The 24,687-nt window shown below is 30.4% G+C and overlaps 2 protein-coding genes and 1 non-coding gene across 3 annotated transcripts; all 3 read right to left on the bottom strand.

Moving 5' to 3' along the window:
- Nucleotides 1-349: 349 nt before the first annotated feature.
- LOC101246271 (tryptophan--tRNA ligase, cytoplasmic) lies at nucleotides 350-8,781 on the bottom strand. Its single transcript, XM_004246023.5, has 11 exons — nucleotides 8,035-8,781; nucleotides 7,766-7,951; nucleotides 7,125-7,176; nucleotides 6,977-7,042; nucleotides 6,362-6,445; nucleotides 4,920-5,012; nucleotides 3,475-3,555; nucleotides 1,711-1,782; nucleotides 1,432-1,500; nucleotides 1,180-1,290; nucleotides 350-634 (listed from the first exon to the last, which is right to left on the bottom strand). Exons 1-11 carry the CDS (start codon nucleotides 8,379-8,381, stop codon nucleotides 584-586), a joined length of 1,212 nt encoding a protein of 403 aa, XP_004246071.1. The 5' UTR covers nucleotides 8,382-8,781; the 3' UTR covers nucleotides 350-583.
- A 10,919-nt stretch (nucleotides 8,782-19,700) lies between these two features.
- On the bottom strand, nucleotides 19,701-19,803 carry LOC112939994 (U6 spliceosomal RNA). The gene has a single exon (XR_003247960.1). It is a non-coding gene; the product is annotated as a U6 spliceosomal RNA (small nuclear RNA).
- Nucleotides 19,804-21,031: 1,228 nt separating this feature from the next.
- On the bottom strand, nucleotides 21,032-23,110 carry LOC101253819 (uncharacterized). The gene is made up of 3 exons (XM_004246183.5): nucleotides 22,842-23,110; nucleotides 21,809-22,023; nucleotides 21,032-21,716 (listed from the first exon to the last, which is right to left on the bottom strand). Exons 1-3 carry the CDS (start codon nucleotides 22,929-22,931, stop codon nucleotides 21,470-21,472), a joined length of 552 nt encoding a protein of 183 aa, XP_004246231.1. The 5' UTR covers nucleotides 22,932-23,110; the 3' UTR covers nucleotides 21,032-21,469.
- Nucleotides 23,111-24,687: the final 1,577 nt, after the last annotated feature.

Genomic DNA, 24,687 nt, shown 5'->3' with positions numbered 1-24,687 from the left:
GAGAGTTGTTCTCAGTACCCAAATTTCCAGAATCTAAGTGTTTTGGAACGAGACCTCCTCGACGGTCCGTCGTGGGATCCGTCGACCCAGACAGTTATTACCAGAAATAAACTCTACTGCTCAAAACGACTAACAGGTCGTTACACAATCTTATATCCAGATTTATATAGATATATAGATTTTGAATAATCCCGTTGTCAAAAACTTGCTTCAAAATAAAGGGATATTTGATTTTATATATATATATATATATATTTATGACATGTGATTTTCACTTTTAGAATACCGATTTATCAGTTATTGATATATAATTTAGCCTCAACCAACTGAAAAATAGGACAACTCTGTCTTTTTAAGATCTGAACATTCTTATACATGTCTGCAAAACCAATTTTAACATGTCCACGATGTGTATCTTGTAATTGCAAAGTGTACATGCAGAAAAAACATTTTTAACATGTTCAATATACCACAAATCCATCTTCTTGACGTTGTTCTTGTAAGCATAACTTGAGTTACAATAACGAGTAACAAACTACAGAAAAGAAAAAAACAGTTCCAGAAGTAATTATACTTTGGTCATTCAATTGAACATATTGGGAAGTGGTCTGACAGCCATGAAAGCATCTACCATCTGCAGAGAAGACCATGGAACAAGTAAATAAATTAATCATACTGGAAACAGAATAGAAAAGGAAAAAATAAAATATTAAACGAAACGAGCATAGAAAGGAGACGAGACATCCAGTAAGTTGGACAAGTAAAAGAGGCACTAAAGAGCACTTTGAAAAGGCAGAACCCTCCGGTTCTGTTCCTCTTAATTCCCTGAGAGTACTCGAAAAAGAGGAATAATTCCTGATGGAATGTCATGCTCATGAGAGGAGACCTTCACACCCTCGGCATATCTTTTTTTTTATGCTAGGGCGAGCTTGCACGCAGCACACCCTTAACATAATTAATGAATTATGCGAGGAAGAATATTGAAAATGGAGACTTGGTGCTAATTTCAATCGCATTGTGTTCACTTACACTAGCAGATCAAGCTTGAATCGCTTGGTCACTAAAGGAATCATATCATTAGAAATTCAGATATAGTCAGGACAAGTTGAATGGATAATCCAAGGCAATTCAACATGGAGACTGAGTAATTTGAAATTCAGAAAGTCCACTGTCAGTTACCTCATCAGTCACTGCTGCCCTAGCCCGTCGATGTCTTTCAACTAGATCTGTTAGTACTTCAACTAGCCTCTTTTTAATTTCACCTGTCAGCATACGGCCCGAACCATACTCCTGAAAGTTGAGCAAATAAGTATTATTGGTAATATCATCTGCCGGTAGTCCGTGCATAACTGAATTGAATGCTAAAAGCTGGAGTTCTACAAATGCAAATTTGATAGCAAAGAAACACTAAGGGAAAGCATGAATTGTAACCTCTCTAATGTGTTCCATCTCTGCATCATCGTCCAGGAAAAAGCCAAGATATTTAAATGGTATATCAACCTGCACAGTATCCAAGAGAAGAGGTTTAGTTTGCTGACTTTTTTTCCATGGCTAAGATGGTACAAAGTTAACTATATTGATCCAACAGAGGTGAAAACAAGCAGAGATAAATTGCATTTACAAGCTGCTATATTCAAGCATGTACAATCATTAAATAGAAATGCATTTTATCCTACGAATTAGCTATTGGATTCATATAAATTTAATTACCTCCAGGTTTGCTCCGTACTTCCTATGCAACTCAATTGAGTCTCGTCCACCTGAGAATGCATATCTGTTTATCTGCACATAGTTACAGTTTAAAGGGTCATTATAATCCTATCGAAATAATTTATTTGGCATAGAGCAATCAATCTGGATAATGCCCATTTTGGAAACCCACATAAGAACTTTCTTTTTGAAATGACAAGTATTCATTGATTAAAATAATTAAGAACTAAAATGGCGCTAAACAAATTAACTTCTCACATATTCAAATTGCCTCAGTTTCCAGTTTACCTCGGTCAGAACTCCTGTAATCAACTGGACTCAAACACTAGTGCATATGATGCACATCAGTAAGCTAGATAGAACAAGTCAAGTGAATCCTTCAATTTATGAGGATTCAAGGTAAGAAATTACAGTTCCACGATTTTTAGCTCAAAGGATCTCGTATCATCACCTGAAGACTATGGAGGAACCAAACAAGGAAATCCAAGCCCAATTAATCTCCTTGAATCAAAGAAATCGTGTGACAAGAACTCTTGTTAACTCATTTTCGCTAGAGTTTAACTATTAAGGGAATTTGTACATTTGCCTCTTGGGTTATCATAACTATAAATACTCATTTAGTTAGTGTCATTTTTCTTTTAGAATGAATTTTAATGAAGTTCGTGAGAGCTTAAGAGTATTTTATTTCTTATTAGCATCTTTTATCACTTTAGTTATGATAAGATATTTGTAGAATCAATTCCTCTGCCAGCTTAATATGTTAGTTTGTTTCCTTTAGGTGTTTTATTGTAACGTGGTCAGATTTTTACTATTCTAGATTTTGTTTTGGTTTCATTTGAAAGTATTTTCCACATTAAAGTTGGTTGGTCTTCTATGGTTTCTCCCTTACTTTATTTTATAGCTTCTGAATCTGCCTCAACATTGTAACCCGCACCCTCATCCCACCCCACTCCCCACGAACAAAAACATTAAAAAGAACAAATTGAAGCTTTGGTATTCTCAGAGAAATAAGTATGACACAGAAAGTAATTGAAGAAAAATCATCACCAGTATTGAACAAGAATCGAGATACGTTTCTTTTCAAGAGTATCTGTCACAAATACCATTTTTACAGACTCATAAAGAAAAATTTCTGAAGTTCTATTAAATTTAGTCAAGAAAAGGCCCACATCTGGAGATAAAGACAACTTATTGAAAATTTTTATGTATTCGAAATTCCATCCTATAATTCTGATTGTCATATTTTGAGTTGTACAACACCTTATTAATTAACTTGCTCAGTTCAGCATGCATTGTTTCTAATAATTTTCTTTATGAAAGTGGTGTCCAAGGCAACTTGTGCAAATCACAGCTATTTCACCGGATACATGCCACCTCCCACCAACACATATTCCGGGTAACTCTCTGCATGAAGATTAGACATATGGAAGAAATCACCTAGTGTTTTCTTTATCTCTACTGAGATCTGAATCCTGATCTCAATTGTTTGCAGCCACTTCATGACCATTAGGCCACATACTTGGGTGCATTGTTTCTATTGAATTTTATATAAAGACTGTCTATAGTAATCCTCCCTCCTCATCCAAGAAGGAAAGGACAACACAGAAAAAGGAGATCAATAAGAACAGGATTATGCACAAAATGGATGTCCTTCAATTGATAAAAGCATTGACATATTAGGTGCATCAAATGTGTAAAAATATCTTTTTTGAGTAGGTTTATTTTGTTTGAGAAGGTGCGCAATAATACATTTGAAAGCCCAACCTTGTTTTTTATCTCTTTTGCTGAATCAGTCACATAAATGGCAGAATTTGGATCACTAGCAGACATTTTTCCATTCTCCCCCTGCAAATGTTCAACAGAAAAGTAAAATATTAACAGAAGAAAAGTATGACCATTTTTACAAGCAGACACGTTAAACAACATAAGCTGAAACAAGTGTGCACAAATTAATTTGACAAATAAAAAGGATGAGAACCAGTTTTATTTCTACTTGTTTGGAATCAGACAGATACCAACATGGAGGTCGGCACATCAGACAAAGAAAAAAGATGAAATGATATAACCATTATACAGTTAGTGATACCTTTCATATAAGTTGCAACTCAAGAATCATTAGCAATTACAGAATTAAAGAACCAAATTCAACTGTGAAGAGCATGTATGTGGTAAAAACGGAGGAAAGGTGAAAAAAGAAAAGAACATAAAATTTTTTGAAATTTTCAAATGCAAAAAACGATTTTGTGGCACATAGACAACATTCATACGAAGGCTATTTGCAATATGGACAGAAAGAATTCTACCATACAATATCCAACTAGAACTAATCCTTTATGAAAAAGTTACTGAAGATATGGGGCTTTGATCAACATCTCATAAAGGAAATTGTTTGTTGTGTTTCCTTCATGAAGGAGGAAGAACTGTCATTCCATGCTTTATGTATTTTTCGTTAAACAGATTCTAAATAAGATTAATGTCTGTTGAGAAGTTGATAAATGGCAAGTGTTCTTAACTAAAATTTGCATATCTTATGGAGCAGGTAACTAGGTCTCCTTGTCGCGAAATGCTTCTCTAGCATGAAGAACCACGACTCAGGTTCTAGGTACAGAAAAAATTACAAAGGGAGATAAAGCTAGCTATCGGAAATGCTGCATTACTCATCCTTTACAAAAATTAAACAAAAAAATAAACTAGATTTAAGTTTAACTATGTTTTACAGGTCTATGGCCAAAAGACGCCACATTTACTGGTTTATGAGCTGTGAAGAAGCACATGCTGTAAACTGCAATTTTTTGTCATTCAGAAAGGCTCTAGTTGACTATTCAAAAAAAGATGCTGAAATACACATATAACCAGAACGTAGCACCAGAACTGAGCTTTCATTTGTAAGGAATTGGGCTATAGAGATTGCCACCGCTCAAAAGGATCATATAAGAGGTCATTGAGGTGATAGTGATTCTTTCTAACTATCTGATTATGGATGCTGCAAAAAATTTCCTTTAGCAGTGGCATTCGGGTCATTTTGTGGCCAGAAGAGTTAAGCCTTCGTGGCAACAAGTTGAGGACAGACAAGCATAATAGAACAAATTGTTCCTACTAATTAACTGTAAAAGACTTAAGTCACAGAAGTGTGATCAAAGTGAAATCTGATTGTAAATTTGTAACAAAATTTAAATTGGTCGGTCACTGGTCTATAAGGAGGGAAAAACCTGAAGCGCAGGAAAGAATGATGATTCAATCAAAGCAGGCTTGTGATAGCCTATCCGGGGAGCAACATCTCGAGTCATTCGGAAATATGGATCCTGAAAGATCACTTACTGATGTTAGTTCCTCCAGTAGAAACAGAGGAGAAAACTATCAATGAAAAAATCATGAGAGACATAGCATGTAGGAAAAGAAAGAAATGAAGCAATAAAACCAACATGACCTCCATTTTTTAGATTTGTTTTCTTTTTCTTTGAAGATAAAATGACAGTGTCTATATATCGGCTAATCAATATAATTTAAAGCAAAACAGGAGATTTCTTGCTTATCTGCCTATTTAATCCAGCAGATAACAGCTTGAACTTGCTAAATTGTGTCAATCATCATACGCCCACGAACTATCAGTTAGAATATTTAACTAGAAAATAGCTCAATGTTAACAGAGTAATGACCGCACCATAGGCTTAGGCTAATGTCTATTCACCACATACGGAGACCTAACAACCCAAAAGAAGGACAAGATTTATCGTCAGCAGATTACGCAGTACAAAGAAAGGCACCTATCAAGAGAAAATGTTGCTTCCAGCGTTTAGGTTCTAAAAAAATGTTGCCTCCAATGCATAGCAATATGACAAGACAATAACTTGAGCCCTAATATATAATACCACCAATTGAACAGGACCAAGCAGAATTTTGAGATCGCCCATCCAGCATTTTCTTTTGATAAGTCAAATATCTTAAGTGCATAACACATCAAGATGGTGTCGACTTTTAAAAGTGCAAAATGTATAAAATCAACTCAAGCCTCTCATTAGTTCAGCACACCAAAAATACATTAAAATCAAAAGAGAACTCCTTAAAGGAAATCAATGGTTTCTATCATATTGGAGGTTGTTATGAAGGTTACTATGAGATCTTTGTGGCAATGAAAAATGAAGATTGCTTCTACTGATCGGGAATAACCACCACTCTCAAACAAAATATGCCCACCCCTTTAGAAGTACGGATAATTTTTTGGATTTTGTTAGCTCCCTAACTCTCTAGCACAGTAGGGTTTAAGGGGTTTATGTTTTTGGCTGCTTTATAGATTTTGCAGAGTTAGCTTCATGTAATTTTCATGTTTGAAGCAACTTTATTTTCAGTTATAATCTCTGCACCACTAGATGCATTTCTAATACAATTTAATTACTTCACCCAAAAAAAGTATGCCCATGTGACTATACAAATAGTACTATTTTATTGACAACAAAACATACAACTTCATTTTTGTAGTAACTACTAAGTGAGGAATATATTGCTCAATCAAGCAACTGTAATTAGACATTTGAAGAAACCACAACAACATACCCACTGTAATCATGTCAATTTTTTTGTAGGAAATAACATTACCAGGTTCAAAATATATGTATTTAAAGAAATTTGACAGAAAAAAGGAGCAAGAAAAAACCTGGTCAATGGCACATGGAATCAAACAGCGAATGTTCTCATTGCCAAAGATATGAGGAAATGAACTGGGAAAGGATGGCACAGCCTATAATTTTATAAATTCAGCTATGTTAGTTTTTCATGCGTTCAAAACCAAATTCAAATTCTAAGTTTTGAGGAAAAGATAAAACCCGTATAAGATTCAGAGTAAGCTACTATTCCATTTTTTTTATTTTTCTGGGGGTGGGGGACTAGGTGAAGTATACTATTCCAGCTTCTTCAAGCTTTTGACTTTTCCAAAGTTAATCTATTTGACGTGAAAATTGGAAAACAAATATGAATATAATGAACATAAGCTTCACAAATGGAAGCACAGAAAGGTTTTAGAGAAAACCTCTTGGTGCTATATTGTTTCTTTGGGTCAAAGCATTGTGGTTTTCTCTATATTTCCTTCGTGTCTTCATTTTCCTAGATTTTATTATGGGGCCACTGGAGGGATGTACATATAAAGATAACTTAAGAATGGGAAGTACGAAGATCTTTCCGAAAGCATTAGTCCAAAACTTGAAAAAAAAGTTTTTGCAAAATAGAGTGAGTTATAAACAGACTATAGTTACGACATTGAGGAGTATGCTACCTGGACTGGTGGAAAACTAACTTTCCCAATGTGATCTTCACCTGTGAAACCAAAAATACCAACAACCTGAAAAACAAACCACACAGCATAATACGTTTAAGAACTTTAACACAACATACTCCTCTAGATATAAAGTGGAAGTAATCACCTTATTGTATGTGACACATTTTGCAACCCTGACCATGTTCTTGTAAAAGGCGCTGCGCAAAAAGAATTTTTATTAGCACCAATACTCTAAGTTGTCCAACAAGAAATACATCATAAAGCATGTAAATAAAAATCATGGAGACATACACATGAATTTGAAAGAAAGCACAAGTTGATTGCATCCTTGTGCGACCATATAAGCAAAAATTATCTTTCTAAATAGCAACACCCACCCGCCCGCCCTTATCACATCCAAAGCAACAAAACATAACCATGAAAACAATATAACTGAGTCTCCTTTTGCTCCCGTCCACCGCATCCAGAAAGAAAAATCATTGTTGCATTGAGGACACTTCCCATCAAAAATAGGACAATGACTCTGTGTCACTTTACAAGTATCCCAAGTCTCACTCTGTATACTTCATTAATCCCTTAAACATTATTTTCAACTTTTAAAACTTCAAAATATCACCAAAACACTATCCTTGTAACATATACCACTTCTAGTATGATTAGCATATGTATACATGCTTTTATACCCACCAAACACTCGAACAATACAATCTAAAAAAGGAATTCTCAATATGAACATTTTACTTATAGTATAAACCGCATTCCGGAAGAAAAAAAGAGGCTACTTACCCACCAACATAGTCAAAATCAGAGAAAATAAACGTCTTTGAAATATCAAATCCACAAGCAATAATGTCTTTAGCATTCTCACGAGCAAGTCTTTGGCTTTCTTCCACTGACAAATTCTTCCACATACATTTCTCATCATCAGTCAACTGTATTACAAGCGGCACCTTAAAAGCATCCTGCAAGTACCTGCAGCACAATAAAACAAATTCACAAACCCAAAAGTAAGCAAAAAAATCCCAATAAGCATTGTGTATTCAAATCCCAATTACTTTGTAAACATGAAAGGGATAAGATGACCCAAATGCAAAGCTTCAGAAGAAGGTCCTCTGCCAGTGTACAAATAAAACTTCTCCCCTTTCTCATAAGAATCCAATATATCATTAAAATCACGATGAGCAAAGAAAACTCCACGGCGAAGGAAAACATGAGGTGCCCGATTCGTAAGACGTTGAACTCTCTGAATTAACGACTCGTCAAGCCTCTGGCAACCAAATTTGTCGATCAATTTGTCATAGTCAATCTTCCCGCCGTCTTTTGCTGATACCTCCCATGGGTTCACTACTTGCTCCTCTTCTACCTCTTTGCTTTTATCATCCTTCAGCTCCGTTTTCTCCATTGACGACGACTTCCTACGAGCTAATGAGATTTTCAGGGGACAAAATGATTTTCCGGCACCGGCGACGACTTGCGGCGAGGCCGGCGAGTTTGAGGATTTTGGATTCAGAGAAGTGAAAAACCTCAGTGCTAAATGGGGTAATGAGATTTAGCAGAAATAGACATAAAAATATATCCTTTTTAGTCCTCAGTTATATCATATATTACCAATTTTATCCCACTATTAACAAATCTTTCAATATTACCCCCAAACTCCCCGTTTGGACATAATTTGAAATTTCGTTTGAAAAACTCGACAATTCGTAAAAATTATCAAAATTTCTCGATTCTTATATATATATTACCAAATAAGTAAATTATAATTCATAAATAAAGTAACAAAATATCATGAAATATTTCATGAATAAATCGAACATTTACATATCCCTTTTATAAACGCATGCTTGCGATCGTGATGCATCAATCAAATTGTAACCACTTTGCCGAGGAGCTACCTGTTACTATCGGCTTAAGTGTAGTTAAATTAATTATATACAGTGTTTTGTTTCAAAAGAACAGATTAAATATATACGTATATTTTTTCGATGTAACCACTTGAAACAAGATAGGGTCGTCCCTGCTTGCGATTATATGTTAGTATTATAAATTTTCAAATACACATAATATATAAAATATTCACAAAGAGGATAAATCTTTTTTAACAAAATTTAAAATGATGAACTTTTTATTTACAAAAAGAAAAAAAACTTATGAATCAAGATTTATATTTAAAATTATGATTCTAAAATTAAATTAAAATTTTATTCGCGTTTTATAAATAAACTTTAATTCTTAAATTAAAACTTCAAACTTAAGCCTCTTCGTAGAATTTTCATTATTCACGTTTCTTTGACTTACCTAATATCATTTATCTAATCCATTGACAAGTTTTGCATAATTGAGCATAAGTAAGGGGTTTAAATCTAATTAAAATTTTCTTTATATGTTAGATTAATTTTTAGAAAAAAATTATATAAATACATAACTTAAGATATCATGATCTGCAATTTTTTTTATTATTTTAAAAGATAGCAAAAAATTTCTTTCAAATATATCTCTACCATTAAGTAACATATCATTTTTCAATCTATCAGACAACTAAGAAATATATTGGACAACAATAATAAATTTAAATTTTTTGAAACTAAAAAAATAATTAAAATAGAATATAATTAGCCCCGAATATATGGAATTTCTATACTTTGTACTAATTTTTATGCAAAATATCTTATAGCATCTTGATGATTTAAGTAATGGCCAATTTGTTACAAGGATTAACATTAAATATGCTAGCTTTAGTATCAATTAAAATGAAATGACATAGAATATGAACATAATTAATAAAGTTGTCTTCTTTATCTTTTGACAAAAATATAAAGTTGGACAATTCTGAATTCTCCCACCAAAATATTACACAACGAATAATATCTAAAGAATCAAATTTTTCTTTTTATTCTAATTGCATTAAATGAGTAATATAAAATTACAGAAAAGAGGTAAAGTAAAAGTGACAACTTTATTCTCTTAAACCACCCCAATCAAAAACATTTTTTTATGGAGAAAAATTTGATAAATTTGGATACTTGGTAATTTTTTCTTTTTTGTTCAATATTTGATATTTGAATTAGAATTTGATTAGTTTAAATTTGCTCTCTGTAGAGCTCATTCAGAAGTAAGCACTTCTGTAATGACCCAATAAATTATTTTTGAGAATTTGAAACTATTTGCTTTACTTGAGTTAATTAATTGATGGGTAATTATAGATAATTGACATAATTAATAGTTAATGGACTAAAGTATTAATTAATTTAAAACCTTATACTACTTGACCTCTTATATGATAAGATAAGCGAGTAAAATTTATCACTTTTAATATTAACGGAAAAGGGCTTAAAATACCCTCAAAGTATTGAAAATTGTACAAAATTATCATCCATCCACCTATTGGCTCCAAAATACCCTTCTCACCCACTTATTGGCTCCAAAATACCCTTGTTGTCCGCCTTTTGGTTCAAAATTGACCACTTATTTAACAGTTTTAAATAATTTAAACTATTTAAATATTTTTTTAAATACGTGGCGCTAAACTATTTGTTATAATTTAACTTATTGGAATAATTTATAAATCAATCCACTACCCACCCATTACTAATTAAACCCCTCCAAATTAATAAATCCGTCACATTATTAATGCAACAACAGAAAAGCTATTATCAATTGAGTGTTTTTAAAAATTTGAGGTGAAAATATCTATACAAGTAAATTATCATACATTCAAGTTTCTAAATAAAAATTAACGATAAACTTAAAAATCTAACTATGTTCATCTTAATTATTGTTACGTCTCAAATATGTGATGTTACTTCATAGGTAAATTTTTTTCAAAATAATATATTAAAGGTTTTAAAATAAATCATAATTATTTATAAAATTATGTTATTAAAAAAATGCATGAATGAATTCGGGATGTATTATTTTTTTAACTTTAATCATAAATTTCTAATTCAATCTTGAAAGAGAATCGTATAGAAAGTGTCCTTTTAAATAAGCGGCTCAACCAAAATTTAATTGGGGCTTCGATTTGGACTCAAATAATTTTGGATGTCATTTTCAGGAATTTATAATTACATCGTGTTTTAGTAGTGTTTATGGTGATTTTGATATTATAATTGGATTACTAATTGGGTATGGTTTAATTAGTAATGAATGAGTAGTGGGTTGGTTCATAAATCATATTAATAAAATTAAATTATAACCAATAGTTGAACGCCAAGTATTTTAAAAAATATTTAAAGAGTTTAATTTTAAAAAGTTAAATAAGTGGTCAATTTTGAACCCAAAAGTGGATGACAAGGATATTTTGGAGACAATAGGTAGATGAGAAGGGCATTTTGGAGTCAATAGGTAGATGGAAGATAATTTTATATCATTTTCAATACTTTAAGGATATCTTAGGTTCTTTTCAGTAATATTAATTAATTTTGAAAAGAAATAAACAAAAAGAAAATAGATGGACAAAAAATTTATCCGCGGCTACGGATTGCGAATTTTAATCTCTGCATGTAATTGAATTAATTGATCTTGATAATGATTATGCTTTCACTAAAAGCTACCTATATATGTATATAATAATATTATAATAGCATAAAAATTGAAAGGGGGTTGTGGGAATTAAGAAAAAAAAATGGCAGATCTTATATTTATATTTTCAAATTAATTGGAGAAAGTAAATGCTTTGGTGCTACCAACAATTTCAAGTAGTAATTAAGTTGAATGCTCACTAAATGGTTTAGATTGTTACTATGTACATTAAGGCCTTTGGGTTTATTGATTTTCACCATTGATTTCATGACCAGTAGTTTCGAAAATTTGCAATTTTTTATGTTATCATCACCTTGTAATTCTAGTTTTGATATATTAAAATAGGTAATTGAATATTAGATGTATCGTATTCTAGTGAATGTCATTAGATCTCCGATATTTTTGAAGAAATTGAAAAAATTGACAAGTTAATGGGCATAGAGAATTACGAACTTTATTATAAATTTGGGTGAATTTTTAAAGTGAATGTCAAAAGCATAATAATGTGGGTGTTGTTAGTTCCGAAACCTTATTGTGAATATATACTTGAATAGATTGCATCGATTCGGAAGCTCAACAGAAAGAAAGCTCAAGTCCTATAGTGATTATTCGATTGTCTACGGCAAGTGGATTTCTAAACCCTTGTTAAGCGTATGAAATTCGTGTATTTCCTTGTGTGATATTTGAAAATGATTTGGAGGCTTATTGTTTATTTCTTGATGTTGTACTACGATTGCATTGTTGTGAATTGTGTTTTGTTATCAAAATGGTTATTTCCTCATTATTTGTTTAAACATGTCATTTGCATTACATCTGAAACATGATTATGATAAGAGTTATGTATTAAGAGGATGTACCATTTCGAGGGTCGTATCGCGCGCCGCGATAGATATTATATTTCAAGAAACATATCGCGCGCCGCGACGTTACTATTATCGAGGGTCGTGTCGTGCGCCGCGACAGATGCATGGACATATATGTCCCCCATGGCTCCCAGACTGAGAGACAACGGGTGTGTATCATTATGTCAGACATGCATCACTGTATTTGATATCGCACTTCATGACATTGCACCATTTGACCATTGATGAACTTGAACTTGTGTTTTGCTGATCTTGTGAGTGATTTTCTGTGAAATTTGTGACTGATGAATATTGAATTGTTATTGAGGATTGCAATATGTTAGAGTGTTGTTATTGAGTTGGGTGCTTGTGAGCTGTTTGGTTGGACTGGTGTTATACAGGTTGTAATATAGAGGTTCGAATAGGGTGTAAGGAGTATCCATATTTTGTTCTCTTATCTTGTATTTGGAAGTTTGATTGTTGGGTACCGTGTGGTTTGACACTCACCCCTTGCTTCTACAAATATTTGTCAGGTTACGAGGCCGGATCTTCATGATACCTTCCATTTTCTTCGTTTCCGAGGCATCTCGTGGAGAATTGTGAGGTAGTTGTTTGTCATCATCTCAACGAACCTTCCTAATCCCGTTTATGACTTTATTTTTACTTGAAAGACAACGTCATTTAAACTGTGTATCTTATTTCAGTTCTATTATTTATTTACATTAGAAACTTGTGCACGTGACAAACAGATTTTGGGAATTGAATTAAATTAATTTTTCGTATTGGTAATTGTCATCAAACTTTGATTTTATTTGCGCATTTTATCAAAATTATTGGGTTAAACTGACTTGTCTTGATAGAATAAGACAAGTGCCATCACATCCATTCTTGGATCGTGATAACTTCTTATTAAGAATTTTTCTATATTCTAGACTATAACTTGAACGACTAATATCTTAAAGTAAAAGGATATATTTAACTTATTTGCATAGCAGAAAAAAAAATTCATATTGTCTTTTTATTACTAAAGAACTTTTTTCCCTAATCCAATGGGAAATGACTTCATTTATATTAAAAATTAATTATAGATTATAAAAACATTATAAATGAAGTTTTTATTGTTCAAATTTTCATAATCACTTGAAAAATTATACATAAAAAAAGTTGCTCCAGTGACATTACCAAACATATTTCATATTTTATTTTAGACAATACTATTTGATCATTTATTAAGCAAAAAATAAATTAATTTTCTCCTTACAACAAAACTAATATATATATATATATATATATATATATATATATTAGTTTTGTTGTACGGAGAAAATTAGTTTATTTTTTGCGTATATATATATATTACTAAAGAACTTTTTTCACTAATCCAATGGGAAATGACTTCATTTATATTAAAAATTAGTTATAGATTATAAAAACATTATAAATGAAGTTTTTATTGTTTAAATTTTCATAGTCACTTGTAAAATTATACATAAAAAAGTTATATATATATATATATATATATATATATATATATATATATATATATCAAACACATTAAAATGGAGTTTCTATGTGTTAATGGAAATTAAAGTTTATTGAATGCCATAAACTAAAAGTTGAGGTTAAAAAATATGTATTAAAACTTTTGTAAATAAATTCTCCCGTGTTTGTTACTGACTACTATACTTTAATTTCTTTTAATTTTATTTAAAATGGCATCAAAGAAAGAAATCAATATAAGCAACTCCAATTTCAAAGTTGTTTAGTAAAAAACTCAACTAAATATTTCAAATGATGAGCTTGATGAAATTTGAGTGATAAGCTTTAGTTAAAGAGTTTATTACATCGTATATTTACTTTTGTTTTTCAAATAATTAAAATCTCTTAAATGTTAAATTTTATAGAATTCGAGTACATCCCAAAACACCTCGATAGCATCCCTATTTTAGCTACATCTCTCAACGCCCTGATACATTGCGTTACGGTTTCAGATACATCACTCAACATTTCGACACATCTTGTAAAGTAATGTTTCAATACATCATGTGTGTCCTGATATATCGTAAAGTGATTTATTCGACTATTATATCGCGTAAAGTAACATTTCGATACATTGTGTATGTCGATACATTGTAAATGATGTATGCGATCGATACATCACATAAATTAGGGATCTTTTTTGTAACTTTTTCAAATAATAGAATTTTTTAAATTATATAGTCAAATTAGTTGTGGATTTATGTAATTTTTTTATTATTTATTTCATATTTTGCAAAAACAAACACTAAAAAATACAATTTATTAATATTTTGCTGTAAAATAAAAAGGGAAATTTTTCAAAATGTCAATATTTTAGCATTTAAGAGGGCTCATTAGCAACACTTTTAATATTTAGTAAAAATGTCAAATTTTAGTTTGTTATGTATCTTATTTATGTTTTTATTGTTTGTTTTTATTTAAAGAGTATAATTATTTAATAACAAAAGGGAGAAAGTCAATGGAGAGAATATTTCAAAAAAAGTAAGGATCCTTAATTTTCTCATCAGTTACATTTTCAAATAAAATTCAAATTATTCTTTTTTTTTCTCCAGAATTTTTACCTTTTTAAAATTATATTCATTTCACAATATATTCTATTTATATTTATTATAAGTTTTTATTAATTTGTATTCATTCCAATAGGCATGCCGAATTTATCTATATAGTCATTTAAGAAATATATTTGTATTTTCATAAATTTTTTTCCCTATATAGTTAATTTTTCATCAAAAATCTTATATGTATTCATTTCAATATGTATTTTATTTGTATTTCTATTTATTCTAGTTTGAATTTTGTATAATAATATATAAAATACAAAAAATTAGTATGATGAAAAAGTGAATGAAATATAAAATTGAAAAGAAATAACTGAATATTTGGTGTACTCATTCTTAAATAAAATACAGAACTAGTTGACATACCTTTAGAATAAATACAAATTAGAAAAAAATGTCAAATTCAGAAACAATGCAACATAATTTTTGAATGAATACAACTGTTAATTGTAAAAATACATACTGACTAAAATAGTATCAAAATTCAATATATACTTTCAAATTTATGAATACAAAAAACAATAAAACTATGAAATACAAAAATAAATATTAATTGTGGTACATTGACATAACTATAAAAAAACATAATACAAAATGAATTAAATATATGAAATACGATTCCAAATCTATGGATATAAAATACAATAAAATAATGAAATACAAAAATACATACGTCATGTAAAACAACAACAAAATTCAATATACACTTCCAAATCTATGAATACAAAAAACATCAAAACTATGAAATATACACAATCAAACTCATATAATGTGTTATATTGACATAACTAACACAAAAAAAAAAAACACAAAATACAATAAATATATGAAATATAAAAATAAATACTAACTATAACACGATAAAAATTCCATATACACTTCCAAACGCATTGTAACATGAATTTTTTTTCATCTTAAAAATTACTAAACAAATTAAACTAACATGCAAGACACAGAACATGTAAAAAAAAAACCTCTTCTCCAACAAATTAGTCTTCTTCAACTTCATGGTTATGAATTTGTGTGGGATTTTGCACATCGATGGATTCATACATTTTTCTCAGTCGTATATCCTCCTTAGAAGCGGAACCTACATTGTTGTTTAATTCTTGAGTGAAAAAAAAATTAAATGATGGAAAATCGGAAGAACTTTGATTATTTTGTCTAATAACTCTAGTAACTCTCTTGAAAACGTCAATTGGAAAGAAAATTATGTAGTCTCAAACCCTAAAAAATATTTTAAGGACAACAACAAAATTAAAAAAAAAAACACTAAAATCAGTAAGTAAATAAATAAGGAATCTGAAAAACATTATACCCAAATCAATGTTAATCTTCAAATCAAATCTTGCAACGAAATTAAATGAGAATTAGTAGAAAATATTAATATATTGAATCGAAAATCTGTGAAATTGATTTGGAAGAATGTTAGAGAGAAAAATTAAAAGAAGAATAAGAAAAGAGAGAAAAATCTGGAAATTTGATTCGGAAGAAAGTAAGAAAGAGAAATTTATAAACTTAAGAAAAGAAAGAAAATAATTCAAATGACATTAATATTTATCCAGTTACATAAATATAGGAAAATGTGTAATCTATGAGAGAGAAAGAAAAACTGTAAATAATGAGAGAGAAAATATTAATAATATCATAATAATTATTTATTTTAAAATAATTACATTTTTGACATGTTTACTAATATTATTAAAGTATTGATATTATCACTAAATAAGTTGGTTTTTTTGACTAGTTAGCTAAATTTTCCGAATAAAAAAGACCAGCCCATTACAGTTAATGGGCTTTGTTCAGATTCAACAAAAAGAAGAAGCCCAGGCCCATAGCCAGCAAAAACACCCAAGCTAGTTCTCCCTCATCGTCTGCAGAAAGCTTCTTTGTTATTTTTATATTGGAAAACCAGATTGCTTGTTTTCCTATTTTTTCCTCCTTTTTAGAGCTATATTTTCTTAGTTATTATTTTGATAAAAGTTAATATTGTTTTTATGAATGGAAAAGGGCCTAAAATACTTTTTAAATATTGAAAATGGTATAATTACTCTTCATCCATTTATTGGCTCTAAAATGCTTTTTTCATCCATTTATTGGCTCCAAAATACCATTGTCATCCACCTTTTAGTTTAAAATTGATCACTTTTTTAATTTGTTTAAAATTGAACTCTTTAAATATTTTTTAAAAGACTTGGCATTCAACTATTGGTTATAATTTAATTTATTAATATAATTTATAAACCAATCAACTACTCACTGATTCCTAACTACACCCCACCCAATTAATAATCCAATTATAATATCAATCGTCATAAACACTACTAAAATACGATAAAATTATAGATTCTTGAAAATGACATCTAAAATTATTTGAGTCCGAATCGAAACCCCAATTAAATTTAGGTTGAGCCGCTTATTTAAGAGGACACTTTCAATAAGATTCTCTTTCAATATTGAATTAGAAATTTATGATTAAAGATAAAGAAGTAATACATCCCGAATTAATTCATGTACTTTTTTAAAAAATATAATTTTATAAATATTTTATGATTTGTTTTAAAACCTTTAGTTTATTATTTTGAAAAAAAAGTTACTTATGAAGTAACATCACATAATTGAGACGTAAGAATAATTAAGATGAACATAGTCAGACTTTTAGGTTTATTGGAAATTTTTATTTAGAAACTTGAATGTATGATAATTTACTTCTATAGATATTTTCGCCTCAAATTTTTAAAACACCTAATTGAATGTAGTTTCTCTGTTGTTACATTAATAATGTGACGAGTTTATTAATTGGAGGGATTTAATTAGTAATGAGTGGGTAGTAGATTGATTTATAAATTATACTAATAAGTTAAATTACAACAAATAGTTGAGTGTCACGTATTTAAAAAAATATTTAAATAGTTTAAATATGAAACCGTTAAATAAGTGGTCAATTTTGAACCAAAAGATGGATGACAAGGGTATTTTAGACCCATTAGGTGAGTGAGAAGGTATTTTGGAGCCAATAGGTGGATGGAGGGTAATTTTATACAATTTTCAATACTTTGAGGATATTTTAGGCCCTTTTCCGTTTTGTAAATATTGATTGAAACCTTTTCGTTTTTGGACCTATTTGGGGCTTGGAAGATTTAGTTCAAATGGCAAATAATTTTGTTTTGAGAAAAGGGACGAATTTACTTCCGAACTTTAATAAAAGGTACATATATACCCTTTGTTATATTATGCGTACACATATACCCCTACCGTCCAATTAGTGGTACAAATATAATCCTGTCATTGACGAACCCATATTTTATTACATGTGTCATGATCCTATTATACTACCCGTTTGATCCCTTTTTTCACTCATAACATGTCCTATAGTCCATTAAAAGAATCATGATCCTAATACTCAATAGATATAAAAGATTCTAAATTTGATAATTAAGTACAATCTAAATTTGTTTAATCAGTTAGAATTCACAACATAAAGTGGTTGTACCGTACAACATTATTTAGGGGTAAAACTTAGGGCTTTAAGTCGTCTATGTGGAGGTGGGATGTGTTTGGCGTGCATATGTGAAGTCCATGTGACATTTTAGTATACACATTGATGTGTTTGTTAAACAGAACGGCAAGTGTGGTCCAATAGTCAAATGTGAAGGGTATTTTTCAATCGAAATATAATTTAAGGGCATATTTAAGTTATTTTGAATAGTTTAAGGATAGTTTAACCTTTTTCGTAATCGTCTATGTGAAGTTGAGGTCTGTTTGGGCGTGCACATGTGGTGGCCATGTGATGTTTAACACACACATAGATACTTCCGTTAACTAGAAGGGTAGGTATGACCTAATAGTTGAACATAAAAGATATTTTTGAGTCGATATAATTTAAGGACATATTTAAACAAATAGTTCAAAAATAACTTTGACATTTTTCTGTTTATACAGTGGTTGATTTTATCACATGTATTTACAAAAAAGTACAAGCCCCATATGATGTTGTCTGTCATTTAACATATTGTATTGTCACATAATTTTGATTTAAATAACTCAAAAAATAAAAATCGAAAGTAATTTAATGTTGATTTTTTAATAAAAAAATAATAATTATTACTAATAATTATGACAACTAAAATGAAAAAAAATACCACATGAATTACTGTCATATGACATGTGCACTACTACTCTTTTGGAAATGTAAATTTCAAATATTATCTGTATAATCATTTTTTAGGTATTAAAAAAATTTATTGCAACATTACATGTGCCATTTAATATGATATAGGGTGTAGCTTGTTCACAATAACAATCTTTCTAGTATTAACTTTGAATATTGCTTGGCATCGAAAATGGACTGAACATCAATATCATCATACTTGAAAACGTTATACAATTTCAAAGTATGGTGATGCATGTACAGTTCATCTTCGGCGTCAAGTGATATCGTTGAAAGTTAATAGTAGAAAAGTTATTCTCCTACACTATTAACGAACCCTTAATTAGAGAAATAAAGTTGTACTTTTGTTCTTGGATATGTAACGATATTATATCATTGTATTGGTAAGTTTTGGGTGATATTCTTTCACTACATTGTGATTACATAAGCATTGTTTTGAAAGGCGTGTGGCGATAAAAAATAATAAGTCCGATCCGTTTTGAAGATGAATATAAAAAGAAAATGTTAAATTTGTATATGCATGAATTATGAATAACCAAAAACTTATAGCAATAACATATTAGGCAAAATAATAATTCTAGTTTGTAGAAAAAAATTTGGACCATTTCTCGATTTGTGCGTGTCATCCTTGCGCAGGGGCCATGCTAATCTTCTCTGTATCGTTCCAATTTTATCGGATGTCCCTGAAGGGACAATTAACTATGTCAATGTTTTGGAATATAAATTCCCCAATTAAATTTTTCTCAGACGGTGTGGGAAAATTAGCTTGCTAGTTTTTGTATTTTCGCTGGTACGGGCCTGGGCTTCTTTTTGTTGTTGTTTTAGTTGGATCTGAACAAAGCCCAATTTTGGTGCCTGGATTAACTGTAATGGGCCGGCCTTTTTTGTTCCTTTTCTTTATAGAGGAAGTTTCATAAATAGTATTATCAGCGTTCGTTTTTGCAAAATATAGTTTTTTTTTCTTCGTAACAAAGCAAAATTTATTCTGTTTACGTACATAAAAAGAATCTAATTCTAATTGAAATCTCCGACTACAACATCTCACTATGCTTTCTTCATTTTATTTTATGTGACAATCTTTTTATTTAAGTCCGTTTTTAAGAGTAATGTTACTTCGTGACAACTAGAAATAATTAACCTTTTTAAAAATCTCTTTTTTTCTTTAATAAAATAATTTACGACCACACAAATATCTCAAAAAAAAAATTTAGATCACAAGTTTCAAATATGTTATTTGTAAAATATAGTGTTGTTTTTTCGAAACATAGCAAAAATACATTGTATCTACGACGTAAATGAAGTAATATACATTTATGTATGTACATAACCAAATGGGTGCATTTGATTTGTATCCTTAACTATTTTTTTGATATTTTTCTAGTACTTTCTGCCGTAGAATCATTTGACTGCTCTGAACCATGTCAAATCTTTCAGTGTTCAGGCAATGTTCTTCAGAAGCATTAAACATGTTTCGAAAGGTACCTTTTAATGGTCTTGAGGTAGAAATGGAATTTCTGTGGCTTATATTAGCGTCTGCACCTATACTCGAGGAAATTTCCGATTGGAATTATGACCATCTCCTTCGTTTTATAGATGAGATGAAACAATACTAGCAAGCATCACCCAATGTTGAATTCATAGTTCGATGAAATTGTGGTAGACGAAGTTTTACTATGAAGTGTTGTTTGGATTGGGGCTCGGGTGTTACATCTGAGGTCCAGGTTCTAGGGTGAGTGGCGGAAGTAGAATCTCAACTTTTGTGTAGATAAAATTTTTATATCATAGCGAGGTATTAGTGTTTTATATATATATATATATATATATATATATATATATATATATATACTGTTGGGTTATCCCACATCGGAAGTGGAAGGGGCAGGTGGTCAATTTATAAGTGTGAGGGAAAGCCTCAACATTTGAGCTAGCTTTTGGGTTGAGAAGGCCCAAGACCACCCAACATTGGTATCGTTGTCAACAAGTCTCAGCCCACGGGGAGAAACTGGGTTGTCATTCTCTCCAGCCTAAGACCCGATGTCACGGAGAGAAACTGGGTTGTCGTTCGGGTTATCCCACATCGGAAATGGAAAGGGCTGGTGGTCAATTTATAAGTGTGAGGGATAGCCTCAACCCACCCAACATATACTCCATCCGCCTCAAAATATGTATTTGTTATGTTACTGTGTCATAAAAGTTCGTGTGTTTCCATCTTCTTTTACATTCATTTTTGACTTCCTAGATGGTTAATACACACAACATCAGCTCAAACAGATCAATTAAAAAGTTTGCCCTTTTGAATCAGAAAAAAGGAAGCAAGTGAGTGAAAGACATAACACACATCTCAGGCACTACATCTTCTTCATCGTTTACTGCATCCTCGATCTGCTGCATCTTCAAAGTAATCGTCTCGAGCATTATTAGCCAGCATCAAGCAAACCAACCAGAAGAGCGAAGAGTCAAGAGACAAGAAGGCACCGCCACCGAGAAGACCAGTCTTGGCAGTTGGACACTCTGTGTTCAGGTTGTGGTGTATGTTACGCGGGATATGAAGTTGCTCACTGATTGTAGGCCACAACAACAGCACTGCTGCTAAGCCAGTTATACCCCTTTTATTTTACCAGCAGAAGATCAAAGACAAATGAGTTTGTATATATGACACAAGAAAGTAGAGATGACGACAAGATGAAATAATACTTACAAAGCAACATTGAGGAATACGACGAAACTAGTGCTTCTCAGCAGAACAGCCTGAGGAATTGACTTCCCCTTATATGGGTAAAACAATGACGAAAAGCCAAACACACCAGATGCAGCAAGAAAGATAAAAGACAATAAGCCCAGTGCAACAGTGTGATCAGATCGATATTTACAAATAACAACCCCTTTTCCTAGTATTGCAGTACCATTTGCTGGCTGCAACCAAAAGAACACTCAGAAAATTCCAAATGACAAAAGGACAGATAACAGAACATGGAACATACTTAGAAAATATTACTCTGTGTTGCTCGGACTCTTCCGAAATCTCGTTAATCGCGTGCCAGAACCTCCAAAAACAATGCAATTTTTTGAAGGATCCGACATAAGTGCAATATCAATTTTGGGGAGTCCGAGCAATATGAACTATACTAGTTCAGTTCAAGAACATGTTATGTAGCTCTGCATGCATTGCATCTCTAGGGGACATAGCAATCTTACTCTCAATTGATGAAATTGAAAAGGGGAATTATGCATATACCAACTCAAAAATAACTTCATTATGCTCTATAACTAATTAACTAGCATATATTTTTTTATCCGCATGATTTTCCAATCGAAAAACATCAAACATATACAATAAATACCTCCCAATCAACTACTATGGCTTTCTTCACCCCATGCAAGAAAAATTCTCATTAAAATTGCGAACGGTCAATAAAGTAAATTGAGAAACTCAAGATCAATTGTTAGTGGAGGCAAAAATAAATAAAATACTAAGTGATTTCTTACTATTCATCTAATTTTGGCGAACAAAATTATTTGTGTAATTATCTCGTGAAATAAGTGCAAATTGGCCCGAAAATCAAAGTTACGAATGAAAATGGAAAACATATAAAAAAAAAACCTCACTTTCACAAATTAAATCAAATTCATAGAAACTGAAGCGTTTATTTTTTTTTAAAAAAAAAACAAAAAAAACTCCAATTTATTGAAATCTTGGTCTATAATAAATAATAAAATTTACTTTAACTAACCTTTTTATGCTCAGCAATAACCCCAAATATAAATGAGAGAACACCAAGAGTTACTATAATAATGTACATATTCTTCACAGACATAGCCATTGTAGCAGCTCCAAATTAATTTTGCTAAAATTACTAATTACAAAAAATACCCAATTGATTTACCACTTTATTATCACAATAAATTGCATTGACAAGTCCGAAAAGCTTTGCTCTTAACGAAATTCTTTCTCTACAACGACCTAATCGAGGATCACATTTTTTTTTCCTATTTTTAAATCAGTCTAAATTAATTTTATGTGTCAAATGATGTGACACGTTAAGTCAAACGAAGAATATGCTAGAAACATGTCACATGGCAAAACATACCTAGTACTTAAACTATAAATAAGTATCTTCGATTCCTCAAAATTAAAAAAAAATCAAAATTCTAACGAGAAATCGGAGCGAGACAGTAGATAAAATGCCGCATCTGTTCTCTATAATCACTAAGATATTTCTTTACTAAGTCTAGAAATTAAGATTAAGATGAAGATTCAATATTAAGTTGTAAGCACTTAAATTTAAGCACAAGATTAGTCAAATTAAGACCATCCAATTGGAAATCAAGCTTTAAATACTTGAATTCAGATACAATTCAAAATTAAAATCTAAAGTCCTTGAATCTATTTTCAAAGAAAAAAAAATCAGAGTACTCATAGAAATTATAATACTCGTAATATATATTTTAAATAAGCTACTATATTTGTCTATCTTGATTATTGTCTTTATTGATGGAATTATAACCTTCATAAGATATTTTTATTTTTGTACCTTCATACTTATGTTAGTGTGTCTGGATATTTATGTTAAATTCTTTAATAAACTTCTTATAACTTTTCTTTAATGTTGATTTATTTTTTATTAGAAATCTTTAAAAAAAACTAAAAAATTGAAGTCGAATATTTTTAAAGACAAATTTAAATTTTATTTGGGGGTGTGGGTCAGAGATCGGGGTGAAAAAATAAAATGTTGAAATTGAAAATATTTTTTAAAAATAAATTTAAATTTTTTAGAGGAGGGCGCCAGGGAAGGCGGAGTGGAAATATAAAATTTGAAATTGAAAATATTTTTTTAGAAATTGATGTTTTTTAAAAACAAAAATGTAATTTGAAGTTGGATGAAAGTTTTGGAAAATGTTTTTCTTAACTTTTGGAGGGAAGTCATTTTCGTTGATTTTGAAAAAAATGAGTTAATTTTAAAAATATTTTTAAAAACTTTTATCCCAACCAAACATGAGAAAAGTAAATATATTTTTGGAAAAATATTTTCCTTCGTACCAAACACACCCAAAATGTCTCTGTCACGCTATCACGTTTTGGAACAATATTCTAACTTCCAATCTCTTATAATATTTAGAAAATTTGGATATTAGGTATTGAGCTCAAGAAAATATAAAAAAAAATATGATTTGTCTTGGTTAGGTTAAAAAAAATTCACTATTACGATAAGATTGAAATAGATGAAACTTTTTATCATTAAAAAAGGGATTTTATTTTAAGAAAATTATGTGTATAAGTAAATATATGTTTAGTTAATTAGTTAATATATATATATATATATATATATATATATAGTTAATTAGTTAACATAGTCATTGTTTGTCCTATATAATTATAATTCGCGACCTACTTTTAGCTATAATTACGTGATTTCGCTTTTCCGTTTGTATAATATAATTTGCATAATTCATAATTTGTATAACTGTTTACACTTTTGATGTTTGTAATTGTATAAATTTGTTATTTCGAGTTTATACAAAAATAACTGAATTATATAAATGTACCCGTGAATTATGTGAACCTGCAAATTATACAAA

This window comes from Solanum lycopersicum, chromosome 8 (assembly GCF_036512215.1).
Source record: "Solanum lycopersicum chromosome 8, SLM_r2.1".
Lineage (NCBI taxonomy): Eukaryota > Viridiplantae > Streptophyta > Magnoliopsida > Solanales > Solanaceae > Solanum > Solanum lycopersicum.
The sequence above is the reverse complement of the archived record's forward strand: the minus strand, read 5'-3'. Positions and strand labels throughout refer to the sequence as shown.